The 13409-nt window shown below is 41.6% G+C and overlaps 2 protein-coding genes and 2 long non-coding RNA genes across 6 annotated transcripts; 3 read left to right on the top strand and 1 right to left on the bottom strand.

The window, feature by feature from the left end:
* Positions 1-13: 13 nt before the first annotated feature.
* Positions 14-3284, top strand: LOC124203228. The gene is made up of 3 exons (XR_006878466.1): positions 14-132; positions 231-321; positions 424-3284. It is a non-coding gene; the product is annotated as an uncharacterized LOC124203228 (long non-coding RNA).
* Positions 3285-4103: 819 nt separating this feature from the next.
* On the top strand, positions 4104-4388 carry LOC124203229. The gene is made up of 2 exons (XR_006878467.1): positions 4104-4230; positions 4314-4388. It is a non-coding gene; the product is annotated as an uncharacterized LOC124203229 (long non-coding RNA).
* Positions 4389-5257: 869 nt separating this feature from the next.
* LOC124203212 (general vesicular transport factor p115-like) lies at positions 5258-9545 on the top strand. 2 transcript variants are annotated; one of them, XM_046599909.1, is made up of 15 exons: positions 5258-5446; positions 5633-6006; positions 6079-6377; positions 6439-6554; positions 6649-7033; positions 7121-7329; positions 7396-7518; positions 7588-7698; positions 7764-7935; positions 8075-8151; positions 8219-8320; positions 8391-8633; positions 8732-8800; positions 8878-9156; positions 9222-9545. In XM_046599909.1, the coding sequence occupies exons 1-15, from the start codon at positions 5378-5380 to the stop codon at positions 9282-9284; spliced, it is 2691 nt and encodes an 896-aa protein (XP_046455865.1). In that variant the 5' UTR covers positions 5258-5377; the 3' UTR covers positions 9285-9545. The 2 variants fall into 2 exon arrangements, with proteins under 2 accessions (XP_046455865.1, XP_046455866.1); XM_046599910.1 differs by lacking the exon at positions 8732-8800.
* An 836-nt stretch (positions 9546-10381) lies between these two features.
* LOC124203219 (methyl farnesoate epoxidase-like) lies at positions 10382-13397 on the bottom strand. Of its 2 annotated transcripts, XM_046599921.1 has the most exons (10): positions 13047-13397; positions 12808-12972; positions 12321-12563; positions 11786-12210; positions 11582-11711; positions 11449-11517; positions 11275-11383; positions 11087-11204; positions 10865-11009; positions 10382-10794 (listed from the first exon to the last, which is right to left on the bottom strand). In XM_046599921.1, exons 2-10 carry the CDS (start codon positions 12905-12907, stop codon positions 10613-10615), a joined length of 1521 nt encoding a protein of 506 aa, XP_046455877.1. In that variant the 5' UTR covers positions 12908-12972; positions 13047-13397; the 3' UTR covers positions 10382-10612. The 2 variants fall into 2 exon arrangements, with proteins under 2 accessions (XP_046455877.1, XP_046455876.1); XM_046599920.1 differs by having other exon boundaries at positions 12808-13172.
* Positions 13398-13409: the final 12 nt, after the last annotated feature.

The following is a 13409-nucleotide window of genomic DNA, read 5'->3' as shown; positions in this document are numbered from 1 at the left end:
TATTTGGAATATCGTCCGAATTATTATAATAATAAATTTTTCCCGTTTCTTTTCCGAGTTAGTGAGTTACATAGGACAAACGACAAACACAAGTTTGGATTGCTTCTTGATATGGTTTGACAATCATATATGGTAATAATTTAAATGCAAATCCAGAACCACAAAGAGAAATTTGTTGTCAGTATCTAAACTTTTTTTTAAAACAGTCTTTTTTCAATTTTATTATGTAGACAAAGCTCTTTTTCTTCTTCTATCGTTTTTCCTCTTCTGTTGTTAACGACCCATTGCGGAGAGAAAGAAACAATGCCATATGCGCGCATGGTAACAGACTGCCTCAACTAGTCTTTTCTAGTTCATTCTGGTTCTTTGTGTCCCTTTACAGTGTGTATATATATATATTCATTCGTCCTTTTTTTTTACTAGCTATAGACATTTGGCTTTCGCATGTCCTAGCCGGCTAGTAGTAGCGACTTTCCAAAAAAGAACAACTTTTTTCTTTTTGGAAAGGCTGTTGCTACACGTGTCCCGCTTTCTCACTGTCGAGGTGAAAAAGAAACGAAAGCCTTGCTGGCGCTGCCTGGGACCCTGACTGGGCTGATTTTTCTCTTCAATCAATAAAAGGGAAAAAAAGAAAAATCGAAATAAAAATTGAACTTTGTCTGCCAACAAAGTCCACGCGACCGTTGCGCACAATCAGAGTTCGTCCTTTGAACCGTGTTTGTTATTCGCGTCTAACCCATCTGCTAAAATAAACCTCATCTATTTTGTGTGTAACGTTGACGTAAGCACTTGAAAACACGCGCGCAACCTGGACGATATGTGTCACGTCCGATTTCGCATTGGGCAACAGTCCAAAAACAAAAATTCGTTTTTCCTTGTTTTTCACCGTTCATCACGCCCGTTGGGAATGTGACCTGGTCAGATTTAGATGAACCACGTTTTCGCTTAAACACGTGCAGCATATAAGCCACACGATCACCCTGGTCGTAAATAACGAAAAGATAAACGAAGAAATGTTTGTTGTTTCATTGCATCATGACTTGACTGTATTTTTTTTTGGTCTTTTTCACATTTTTAGTCTTTTCTTCACATCCATCAAACAAATTTTGTTTGTTCAGGAGACACCGACATTTCAAGGATATATATATAGTATAATAAGGGAGGGAATACAAAAACAAAGATCATCACCATCATATCATCATCATCACGATATCAATCTAAAGAGTGTGTGTATGTGAGAGAGTCCTATATAGCAACAAGACAAAAAGGAGTAGGGAAAAAAAAATTGAAAAATCAAAAACAAGACAATACACACACAAGAACACACGGCCATCACTTTTTGTGGTATCCACGGCACCCTCCAGGAGCACACCAGTATATAGGAGGAGGAATCAAGAGTTTACGAAAGAGCCGGTGGTATGTGTGTACATCATGGAAACAATGCTGCTTGTTTGAAAGTGCACAAAATTAATTTTTTTTTTAGCTTTTCTTCTTCGAAATATAATCACACAAACTTGGACGAGAAGGAGATTTTTGCTACCGAAAAAAGAAATGGTGGGATGATGAACTATCTTTTTTTTGTTTCTTTTCTTTATCGTCTTTAAACATAAATTTTCAGCACGTAATACAATATTATCTTTTTTTTTTTTTGTTTAGAACTCTAGTACATTATTCCTTTTTTTAATCATTTTTGTTACCTTTGTTCCAATATGAAAGACACAACTTCCCACGAAAAGAGATATTAATAGTAATAATAATAATAATGTGTGTGTGTGTGTGGTGGCGGGCGGGTACACACCCCTCTGTGCAAAGAGATTGCTCGTCGTCGTCTTCAACATCCTTTCCAGATAAATCCGCAGACAGATCCATCCTGGCTAGGAGCTGCCCCTCTATTTCTTAATATTTGTCTTCCTCTACTGACTAGATGAGCGGAAGAGTTTACGTTTCACCAGAGAGTAGTCTTGACTGATGACCATTGTAGAACGGTAAGCCAGATTTCTATTTAATGTCAAAAATTAATAAATTTTACAAATTAAAAATATTTTAAAATTAAAAAAAAAAGACTTACTGGAGAAACAGTGGAAGCTTTGAAGTCCAGGAAGTGTGTGGACGGAGCGTCAGGTACAATTCGAATGTGTTGACCGTGTACGGATGGCATTTGACGGCTCCAATCCGTTGCTTCCGATCATTGTTATTGCGGTTGTTGGGTTCTTCAAAATCAATAAACACCATACACCCCCTGAAGAAAAATAAGAGAACATGAAACAATAAAATAAAATAGCCAGTTAATGAGTTGTTTTTTTTCTTACCTAATTCCGCAGGGCTCGTCAGCTGATGCGGTAAGTATGTCCGTGGCTATGGACTGGAGGATTCCGGCAGGCAACAAAATTTCATTGGGCGCTCTTTGTTGCTGGCCATTGGATAAGCGATATCTCGCCCGAGCCTATTGTTAGAAGAAAAAGACATAAATTACACACATACACACACACAATCACTACACACATTGTCCGCTAATACGTACTTGGCGCAACTCGGCAGCCAATAATTCAGCTAGCACGTCTCTCGCCGTTTGCTCCTCCGCATCTTCTAGGCTCGTGTTCCATACATCTGTAATAAAAGATAATCGATTGATGATTAAGAACGTGACAATCTAAGGTGTGTCCCCAGTACAAAGGGCCCTTTCTCTTGTCTCTATGGTTAATGGGCAAAGGGACCCAAGGAGGATGGGGGTGGGCGAACAAAGACACACACACAGGTCCAGACTAGGCACGAGTCAAGGTCATAGTTCATCACCAAGACAAAGTCGAAGAAATCACCCACACGTAGCAATTAAATGTGAACTAAATAGCAGTTGATAATACGTTGTGCAATTTTAACTTTAAGTTTTTTTTAAATAGGTGGAACCGGTAAACGTGACTTTCTCCCCAACGGTTTTCTAGCACGTTCGGGCTACGACAAAGCCGGTAGGTTGGGGGTTTCTTTGTTCGATTTCGTGAGCCGACTCAAATACACATAAAAGATAGGGACATTGAATGAAATTTTGTTTTCTTACCTTCATTAAAATCAAAAGCAACTGGCAACGGCATAACCTCCATTTTCTTCAATGTTGGCGAAATTTCGGACGTCACGAATAAAACAAGGGAAAAAAGAGCCGGCGAATTTAATAACGTGCAAGGGGGTTTCTTGGTAGTTAAGGATTGTGTGATTTGCTTTAAAAACTTGAGAGACTGTGTGCGAAAAAGAACTGTTTTTTGCTTTGATCAAGGTGAAAATTTAGAAGAGAATAAGGGAGAAAAAGTGGGCCGGTCTTTGTTAGTGAAAGAACAAGGGCGATTGATGGCGACTGCAAAGTGAAACAGCCTTTTCAACGTGAATGGTGCCCATCGACTGAGAAAGAAAGGCCTCTGTTCTCGAGTTGACTACCTTAGCAACGACCACTGCAGACTGACGGTGCGTTCACTCGGTTTCCAAGCAGACGACATTGTTTCAACTGACGCCAGAGCCCTCTGTGCACAGAATCTTCTAGATAATTTGATTCTAATTACGTACTTGATCAACACGAAAGTTGATTGTAATTATTTTACATTGAACTGAAGCTATTTTTAAGTAATTTAAAGCGTGAAAATGAAAAGATTTCATTAGTTATGAATTAAATATCCATCGCCAGCCGTCGAGTGTCGCTGGTGTAGCGTGGTGTTTCTTTGTCCCGGATCCGAGAGTGACTACGTTATCTGTTGTGAACTTTGATGTTCCTTTCTTTGTCTGGGAGGGGTTTGCCAGGGTAATGGGGATATTGGCGTATAGTGTGTATTGCCCTAGCGGCCCACAGCAACAGTGACGTCACACGCAATCACCCCATATTTTTACTTCATCTTTTTTCTTTGTTTTCTTTTATTTAAACTCAACCTCTTTTTCTTTGTCTTGGGAGACTTGAATTTTTTTTTCCGGAGAAATTTTTCTTATCTCTTACATCAGCCATTTTTATTTTACTGTATCAAAATTTCCGAACTGGTTTTTTAAAGGCTTCTAGAAAAAACCAGAAGACGGAAAAAAGATAACAACGTTTTGCATGACGGACTGAATGAACAAAGGGCAAATATAAAACAAAAAATCCAAGTGAAATAAAAATAATAACGTAGGGGGTACTACAAGGAAGGGAGTTCCTGGTTTCCCTGCTCGACATCACGTAGGCTAAGGGCTTCGGATGGCAACAGCAACTTAAAACTACCGGTGAGCCAATAGCCATCCAGAGACATTGTGTTGTTGTGTATATTATATACTGTATATACTCTGTTGCTGACTGCTCACGGCAGTCCAGGAAGAGTTTGCAACCAGCAGCTGCCAGCCGGATGCGAGGTGCAGGGAAAGAAATGGATTAAAGTTGAGAAGAAAAAAAAGGTACGCTATATAATAGTACCACCAATCAATAATTCTAGCTGCAACAAAGAACTTTTTTTTCTGGATGTGCTAGGGGATATATCACAGTTCAGCCTTGTTTTCAACAGAACCCTGAAACGTTAAAATTCCATTTTTGGGAAAAAAGGATATGGGATTATAAGGATTTATAGCTTCCTCATGTCTACTGTGTGGTTGGCTAATGTATGCAAAAAAGATATAAGGCTGTTGGCAGCAGACTGGCAGCAGACCACTCGCTGCAAAATCGGGCGTTATAAGCAGGTATTTCAAGTTCTTGCGGATAGGGATTCTTTTTTTTAAAAAAACCTTTGACAACAATAAAAACAACAAAAGAACAAGGGAAAGGAAAGCCTTGGGCATGATATCCCGTTTGACACTTCCCACACAATTTGTGCGTGAAGGTCGAGATAGATCTCGTCAGTAGATAAAAATAATTTTCCAAACTAGAATTATACATGAATCTTTGTGGACCAAGCAGCAGCACGACCGCTGCTTACAGTGGTCCTCCTTGCTGCACGGTTCTTTGTTTCACCTGGTAAAAGATTGCCTGTGGCCAGCAGGCTGTAACCCAATCCGTTCTTCCCCTCGATCGATCGACAGGATGTCAAGTCTAGAATTATATTCGTTAAATATTAGACGCGGCACGGAGCGAAAGGATATCCTCAGCGCGTGATAGGATATGTATTTCAAATTAACAGAGAATTCGTCAAAAGGATCAAATTTGACCTCGAGCCAACACCCGATACCTGCGAATCTGTCAAATCTAACACGAAATCCCATTCAAAAAGCCCTCCCTAGTGACCGGCTCAACGCGGCCCATTTTAAATATCTGGCAACAAAGCCAAGCAGACGAAATTGGTTGAATCGAAATGACGTGTAACCCAAACGGCTTTGATTCCAAATTTAGAAGTAAATAAATAAATAAATAGAACTATTATAGACATACTTTCCCAAAGTCGTGATGGATTATTTTTTCGGCTTCAAGTCTGTCATCAGCCAGCCGGAAGCGGAGCCTTCTCCTGCTGACACGGTAATTCAATTGACATTAATTAACGTCAATCACTTAAGTGCAGTCGTGTCCTTGACCGTTTTCTTTTCTGATAAACAGCTGTGGCCCGTAAAATTCGATGGCGTGTGAAGGACTTTTTGAGTTTATTTTTGGGGGAATTCGTGTCAAGATTGCTTCTTTAAAATATTCTTTTTTTCTATTCATCAGGTGCTGAGACTGGTTGAGAGAGTCACATCTTCGACTCTGCTGGAGGACAAACGGGATGCCTGCAGAGCCATCAAAGCCCTTTCCAAAAAGTATCGATTGGAAGTGGGGGCCCACGGCTTGGATGCCTTGATTGAGGTGCTCAATGGCCAGCCGGATCTGGAGACATCCAGTTTCGTCCTGGAAACATTATGCAATGTAACTTCATCAGAGGTTTTTGAAGAAGAGGGTGTCGGTGCCCCAGTTGGAGAGCAGTTCACTGAAATCTTTCTCAAAAAAGCAGAGAATGTCATAAGCGTCATCACGTTACTAGACGAATATGATTTTCACGTTCGACTTCCAGCGATTCGTCTGCTAATGAACCTCTTAAACAACAAGTCAGTGTCTATTTTTAACTCGTTCATTATTTTAAAAAAAACCTTTTATTAATTATACACATTTTTTCACAGATCGAAAGAAATGCAGGAAATTGTTCTGGCATGTCCGATGGGTGTGGCCAAATTAATCGATATCCTCAGTGATAGCCGGGATTTCGTGCGAAACGAAGCCTTACTCCTTCTCATCCAGCTGACTAAAAGCAATGCCAACATTCAAAACATTATCGCCTATGAACGTGGTTTCGACCAGCTCTTTCAAGTCGTTCGCAGCGAGGGCTACAGTGACGGCGGTATCGTCGTAGACGATTCCCTACAACTTATGCTCAACCTCCTCAAACGCAACGCCTCAAACCAGACAGTCTTTCGAGAAGGTAATCCATCTAATTCATTTCAATTCGAATTCTATTTTAAAAAGTCGATTGCAACCACCAGAATCCTGCATGAAGCACATCACACCGTTTTTCCAGTCATGCCAACAGTCGGAGGGGGGTGATCCAACTGGCAGTTGGTCTATACAGAAGATTAGCAATGTACATTCCATGCTTCAGGTATAAACAAAATCATCATCGACAGCCTAATTCTATAAATAAAAAGGGAAAGAGTGAGAGTTAGTAAGTACTGTTATATATCTCTTCCCCACAGGTGGTAAGAACATTGGTATCTCCGGCCAACGCCACTCAAGTGGTGTCTCCAGCCCAGAAAAATGTGGCCGGCTGTGGTCTGCTTTCCGAATTGTGTGCTCTACTCATGTCGCCCGGCGTTCCGGCTGACATCCTCAGCGAAATCATCTGCACAGTCGGCGAATCGATTCGCGGCTGCCGGAGCAATCAAGAATTCTTTGGCCAAGTGATGGCCTCTTCGTCACCGCCGCGAACAGCCTTGGTCGTTCTCCTCATGTCTATGGTCAACGAAAAGCAGCCGGTGCTGCTCCGAGCGTCCGTTCTCTACTGTTTCGAGTGTTTCCTCTACAAGAACGATTTCAGTCAGGGACAGATTATCCAGGCACTTTTACCCACATCGGCAGAAGGTGAATAATAATCCCCCCCGCAAGAGAAAGTGATATCCAGCCGGCATGGAAACATTAAACCTGTTTTCTCTTTTTTTCGTATCATAGCCATGCAGCAAATTTCAGCTGGCCAATTATTGTGCGGTGGACTGTTCTCGACCGACTGCCTTTCTCACTGGCTCTCTTCCGTGGCACTCTCTCACGCTCTTGTCAACAACACCAACAACAGGGAACTGTTGCTAAGGGTGCACTTGGCTATCGCCAAAGATGTCGCACCCGTTTCCCTCCTACAACAAGCTTTTAGTATACTCCAATTGGTAAATTTCTTGATTCAAATTCATCTTGAACTATACGTTTCTGACTAACATTTATGTGTGTCTCAGGGTGGCAAGTTGCAGACTCGACTGGGTATTCTGACGTTATTGTCCACCTGGTTGGCAGATAGCCCCAACTCTGTGGCTCAATTTTTAAAACTCCCAAATGCTGTGGCATTTTTAACGGCCCTGGTAAAATCCCATTTCAAATTATCTTAAAGTATCTCCTAGTAAAAGAAAAATTGGGAAATGTTATCTTAGGTGGCTTCCAATGAGCACGACGACCAAGAGGTGCTTGTGCAGAGCTTGTGCGCTTTTCTCCTAGGACTCTGCGTGGTCTACAACAACGATGCAAACAGCAACTTTTCCAAGGTATATTTTCGTTGCTGCCCAGTTGCACCTAGTCATTTACTGTATTGAGTGTTATCGTCATGTAGGAATCCCTGTGCCAACTAATAACCAAGCGAATCGGAGTCGAAACATTCGTCGACAAACTTGCCGAGATCGCTAAACACGAAGTGTACAGCAAAGCCCTCAAACACCCTCAAATTCGGATCAATACCGCGGCTGATATCCAATTCGATCACGAGTTCTGTCGCTTGTACAAAGGTATTCAATTTCCCGCTGGCAGCCATGGCTACTCGATCAACGTATAGAGTTGACTGACAGGACTTGGATTGGATTTCATCTTTAGATATAGCTTTAACCAGTTCTTTTTTTTCCTTCTTGTGTTTCGTTCTATTAATAGGACTAGAGGGTGTCATTGCCAAAGCGGTGGCTCCGCCTACCAGTCCTAAAGGAGCCGAATCCCCGTCCGAATCGATGGTAGGTCGTAATAATCGTAATAATAATCGATATCTATGATACAAATATCTTTTAATCGGAATTGAAGGCTTTGGCCAAATACAAGGACGTCATTCGTGAGCAAGATGGACAGATACAACACCTGCGGCAGCGATTAGCTGCCTTGGAAGGGGATCACATAGCCGCTCAGGTATATTTTCCCGAGAAAACCTTTACGCTGGGAGAACAATTTCTTGATTTACCTTGTGACGCACTCTCAGAGCAAGATCGAAGAGTTGAACGTCAACGTGCAGCACCTCCAGGATCAAAATACATTGCTCAAGGCCCAACGGAACAATAACGTCATAATTGACGGAGGCGAGCCTTCAACTCCGCCACCCGAATCGTCGACTGACAAGTTGGTGAAAGAGCTGGAAGCGTTACGTCTAGACAATGAGAGACTTCGCGGTCAGCTGGAAGAGCAGCAACAAGCTGCCAATCACTACGTTGGCATTCCTCCGTCTGTGAGTATACATGTCATGATGCGGATGCATTTTGGGATTCCTTTTGCAGCTTTTGCATGGTTTACTGATTCAACACATATATTATCCGCTGCATGTAGAACGGAATCGCTGTCGAATTCGCTTCAACCCAATCGGCTTCCATAATGGATAGCTTTACCACGCATGAAGTATCAGCAGCTATTTTTCTGTTTGGAATCATTCCTGGATGATTGTCATCTCTTTTTTAATTTTATTTTTTTTTCAGGACGTCCAAGTGTGTTCGTTCTTTCGTCAACCGGAATCAACGTCGGCAGCTAATCCGCTCGAGCTAGAGCTCAAAGCAGTCAAGAGTCGACTGGAAGCGATGGAAGCGGAATTAGGCGATTCGCAGAAGCGATTGGCTGACTGTCTGTCGGTCAATGCCGGACTTCAAGACGAGATTGAACGAGTCAAAAAAGATCAGGAAGACTTGCTTGTCCTTTTAGCCGATCAGGATGGACAGGTGCTAAAATATAAGGACCGGTTGAAAAACCTCGGTCAAACGGTAATTCATACTTTAATATTAATTTCATTGTATTTCATTCATTCATTCATTTTTAATAATTTCAGGTCAGTGAAGATGAAGATGATGAGCTGGACGATTTGGCTGGCGATGACGAACTTTCAGTTTGAAAAAACAAAACCAAACTAAATAATTATTAAATTGATAAATTTATATTTTTAAAAAATTATTATTATATGGCCTCTGGGGGGGAAAAGAGTAAGAATCTTTTGTTTTAAAACAGGCGAAACACCCACACCAATTATCCATTGAAAAAGTCTAACCTTGTGCGTGTGTGTTGCAGATTACCGACGTTGGTAAAGTTAGTGAGACTCTGTGTGTGTACATCTTTGTCTTGTCTCGGAAAGCATACAATTGTTCCAAAAGGTCAACCACCATTATCGGACTGACACGAGCCTCTTAATCCTCCACGTTTTTCACTATCCACGCGCCGTCCGTTTATCCTGGCCAACCGCTTTTTCTTTTTTTAGAAACGAAATCATCAGTGGAGAGTGAAATCGATTTCCGATAAATGCTATCGCACTTTTTTCCAAAATCTATTTGGGCAAAAGATTAAGAGAAGAAATCTGGCGTTCAATTGATTACATGGCATGGCAGCGGATGGCTCGAGTACAAATCTGTTATCGTATTTTGTTATTGAGAAAGGGACAAAACAGAAAAGAAAAATACGTTTTTTAAAATATTATTTTGAGCTATCAGCTGAGCGCATGCATCCATTTCCTGTCTCCTTATCCGTTCGCGAGAGCGAGTATATTGTGGGCCCGTCTGGGGGTGTGTTTTCTCTAAAGATGGGCTACAAATCAAAATCCAACCAGAAATGGGGTCGACAAAAGTAGCCACAACCCTCCGCGTGCGCAGTGGGCAAGAATAGATTATATATATGTTTATACACACACAAAACCGTCTCCTACCGTTTCCAGGAAGAAAAATGTTTTTCAAAATGTCAGGAAGAGACAGGACTCGACCTTTTGACTAACGACTCTTGACGGGAAAAAAATAAGAAAAATCTCCGAGATATTTTTTGATTATGCCTCGCCCTGCGCTATATTTACATCCATTCATTCATATGGGGTATTTCGCACTAAAAGCGATCTTCCCTCAGGGTAAAATCATCCATCATTCCGGGCTAAAGAATGCCGAATCGACCCGTCAATAAGTTGAATTTCATCGTGTAAATACCGAAAAAATCTTTTTATTTTTTTAACTTTTTCTTTTATATTTCTCATCCAGAAAAAAAGAAATTGTTTCCATATTGTAAAGTCGAATGTTTTCAGCATCGGGGAAAACGAATTACCGCCGTCAAGGTGAGTGATGATCTCAACTTCTTCAGAAATGTTTGGTTCTTTTTATATTTTGAAAAAGTTTCCTGGGCGGCCGTGTGCATTTGTTTGTTTTGTTTTTTTATTTGCATTTTATTTGAGAATTTTTTTTTTAATTTTTAAATGCGGGGCGTTACGATGGCTTGGAATCCCTGGTATCCGTTGGTTACGCCAGTCAGAGGGTCCAACGTTGGAAGAGGGCGATCCGGAACGGCTTCCAACTGGAACGCTTTAACCAACGCCGCCGTAAAAAGGAAGAAACTATTTCGAGCCAACGGTTCGCCCAAACACTGTCGTTTACCTGCAGTTAAATCAAATGACAAATATATATAGGATATCCTCCCCCTATAGAGTAGTTAAAAATTCTATACCTAAGCCGAAAGGCATAAAGCGCTCCGATTTCTTCAATAGACTTCCATCGGAATCTAAATGCCTTTCAGGTCTGAATACTTGCGGATCGGTCCAGTAAGTTTCATCCATGTTGACGGAATAGAGATTGATCAGCACCAGACTTGCCTGTGCGTGATTCATGGATTGGGACAAAAAAGATGGCAATGAAAGCTAGGCTCTACCAAAATAGAATTGACTCTCACCTTAGGGATGTTGAATCCTCCGAGTTGGGTATCCTTAGAGGCGCAGTGCATCAAAGTCAAAGGCGCCACATTGGCCAGACGAAGAGATTCGATGAGAACGGCCTCGGTGTACACCAGACTGGTTTGAAAAAAGGTAAATTTCTTATTTAAAATTATTGAATTTTAATTGTCTAATTATATCTTTTGACCTAGGACGATGGGCAAGCGACGGAAGAGCGTCGCCACAAATTCGATCCAGCTCGGCTTGCATTTTCCGTTGAACTTCCGGGTAATGAACCATGTAAAGTAGCGCGAAACCTATAAATATTAAATTGCTAATTATTTTTGAATCGATTTTATTTTTTAATGAATTATTTGAAAACCGATGGCGTTGCTGCTAGTCTCCGCTCCAGCGAGGAAGAGATCGATTACGAGCGCAATTAGTTGTTCGACTAACGTGGAAAATAATGAATGAGCAAATTTCATTGATTAGCAATTAATTGACGGCTTTATTACCGTGGAAGCTCGTAGATTGTTTCTGGTCTTCTGGTAAATCCATTTGCTGTTTCTCCATTTCCTTCAAGTAGACGTCGATGAAATCACGTGGGACATCGTCACGATCACGAGCGTGTTCTTCAATAACTGTCTAAATTATTACGTATAATTCGGATGATGAATTTGATAGGTAAATAAATAAATTCAAATAAAATTTTCCTATACTCGAATAAAGTTTTGAAGTGGCTCAAAGATGTCGTTGCGGATGCCCAGTATTTTTCTAAGAGACGGGAACATTCGGAGGAGGAAACCGGGCACAGCAACGTTGGCCGTTTGAGGTTTGAAATTTCGATTGAAGAAATCGACCATGTTCAAAAGGTTGGTGAGACGGGCGTCGTCCCGATGGAACCGCTCACCTCCAATCAGCGCCCACAAAATGTTGAGAACGGAGCGATTGAAAATTCCGTTTTTAAAATCGACCACTCCACTCGGATCGGAACTGGATTGATCGCCAATGACACGGATCATCTCACGAATTTCGTCTTGTATCATGTCCTCGGCGGACGTGCGACCGAATCCGAGGTCCCGCAAATGCCGTAAAGTGAACCGCCTTTGCTCACGGAAGAAATCTCCATCGATAAACATCAAACCTGTTCTCGTATTATTCAAATCATCAAAAAAATAAAATTCAAATTTTTCTTTTTTTTTCCCCCCGCCCCGCTCCCCTGCCAGCATTTAAGTTTTCGAATGAATAATTCACCGAGTCTTTTGCCAAATGTCCTTTCACGCCGGGCGGCCGAATCGGGTCGGCCGTTCAAGTCTTCATTGTGCAGGGCTTCGACAACCGCCTCGTAGCCGCAGACTGAGACGGTGAAACTCGGTCCCATGTAGAATCCAGTCACTGGGCCATAGATTTGGCTCAATTTGATCAGCGCCTTGTAAGGTTTGGCATCGTGATTCTTCAAGAACGGGATGTAGCCAACCAGCGGCAAGCCCCTGGGCCCTTTTATATAGAGGAGTATAGAATTCACGACACACGAGAGAGTGTATTAGTATAGATTTTACTCGCAGTATTTTATTATATTGCTTTTTCTCCCCACAGCAGGAGACAGGCAGGCATTCGGGTGTTTATTATTAGGGGCTTATGGGAGAAGATTATGATCAATATGGCGATGATGGAAATATATCTACTCTTTTAAAAAAATTAATATCTTTTTTAAGAGTCAAATGAAGAAGCTCTTTATTACCTGGAGGAATGTTTCCGAGTCGGCGGCGACATTGTGTAAACAGAAATAAAACGACGACGAGGGCCAATAATATCAAGCTGAGAAAAATGGCGGCCACCATGATGATGATGGTCACCAAGACAAAATTGTTGGTGTGTGTGTTCTTCAACGTCAATCTTTCGGCCACTGAACGAGAAAGAAATAAAATATTCAAATGAAAAGTTGGACCACAAGTTTATGTAACCAAGGCCAATGTATACATCTGCTACGTGCCTGCTGCACACACTAAGATATCCTGTTGAAAATTGGCGTCGTCTGTGCACTCGAGTTGACTCCCGACGACTCTCGATTCTTCGTATTCGTTTTTTTTGTGTTATCGTGCGATAATATCAACTTTAGCCTCAAGCCAAAAGGGGGGGAAAAGCGTTTCCATGTGCGTGGCACACGAAGTTGCGTGCCAGGAGATGCACAAATCGAATGGAAAATATAAGCACAAAAAAAGAGATAGCCGTTGTTATTGGTTCGTTTTGTTACCAAATATAATAAAAATGGGGGGGGGGGATACGATCACAGATGAGATTTGTTATTCCCATCATGGTCATCTCGTATGGCGCGTGTTGGAC

Source organism: Daphnia pulex, chromosome 9, assembly GCF_021134715.1.
Source record: "Daphnia pulex isolate KAP4 chromosome 9, ASM2113471v1".
NCBI lineage: Eukaryota > Metazoa > Arthropoda > Branchiopoda > Diplostraca > Daphniidae > Daphnia > Daphnia pulex.
The sequence above is the reverse complement of the archived record's forward strand: the minus strand, read 5'-3'. Positions and strand labels throughout refer to the sequence as shown.

What these genes read in the sequence shown, in the direction of transcription:
- LOC124203212 (XM_046599909.1), top strand. Translation starts at nt 5,378, where the DNA reads ATGGATTATTTTTTCGGCTTCAAGTCTGTCATCAGCCAGCCGGAAGCG. An exon ending in CTTTTAGTATACTCCAATTG is followed by an intron (nt 7,330 to 7,395) that starts GTAAATTTCTTG and finishes TGTGTGTCTCAG; the next exon opens with GGTGGCAAGTTGCAGACTCG. An exon ending in CAAACAGCAACTTTTCCAAG is followed by an intron (nt 7,699 to 7,763) that starts GTATATTTTCGT and finishes ATCGTCATGTAG; the next exon opens with GAATCCCTGTGCCAACTAAT.
- LOC124203219 (XM_046599921.1), bottom strand. Translation starts at nt 12,907, where the DNA reads ATGGTGGCCGCCATTTTTCTCAGCTTGATATTATTGGCCCTCGTCGTC. An exon ending in ACTCGGAAACATTCCTCCAG is followed by an intron (nt 12,564 to 12,807) that starts GTAATAAAGAGC and finishes TCTATATAAAAG; the next exon opens with GGCCCAGGGGCTTGCCGCTG. An exon ending in GACTAGCAGCAACGCCATCG is followed by an intron (nt 11,384 to 11,448) that starts GTTTTCAAATAA and finishes TAATATTTATAG; the next exon opens with GTTTCGCGCTACTTTACATG.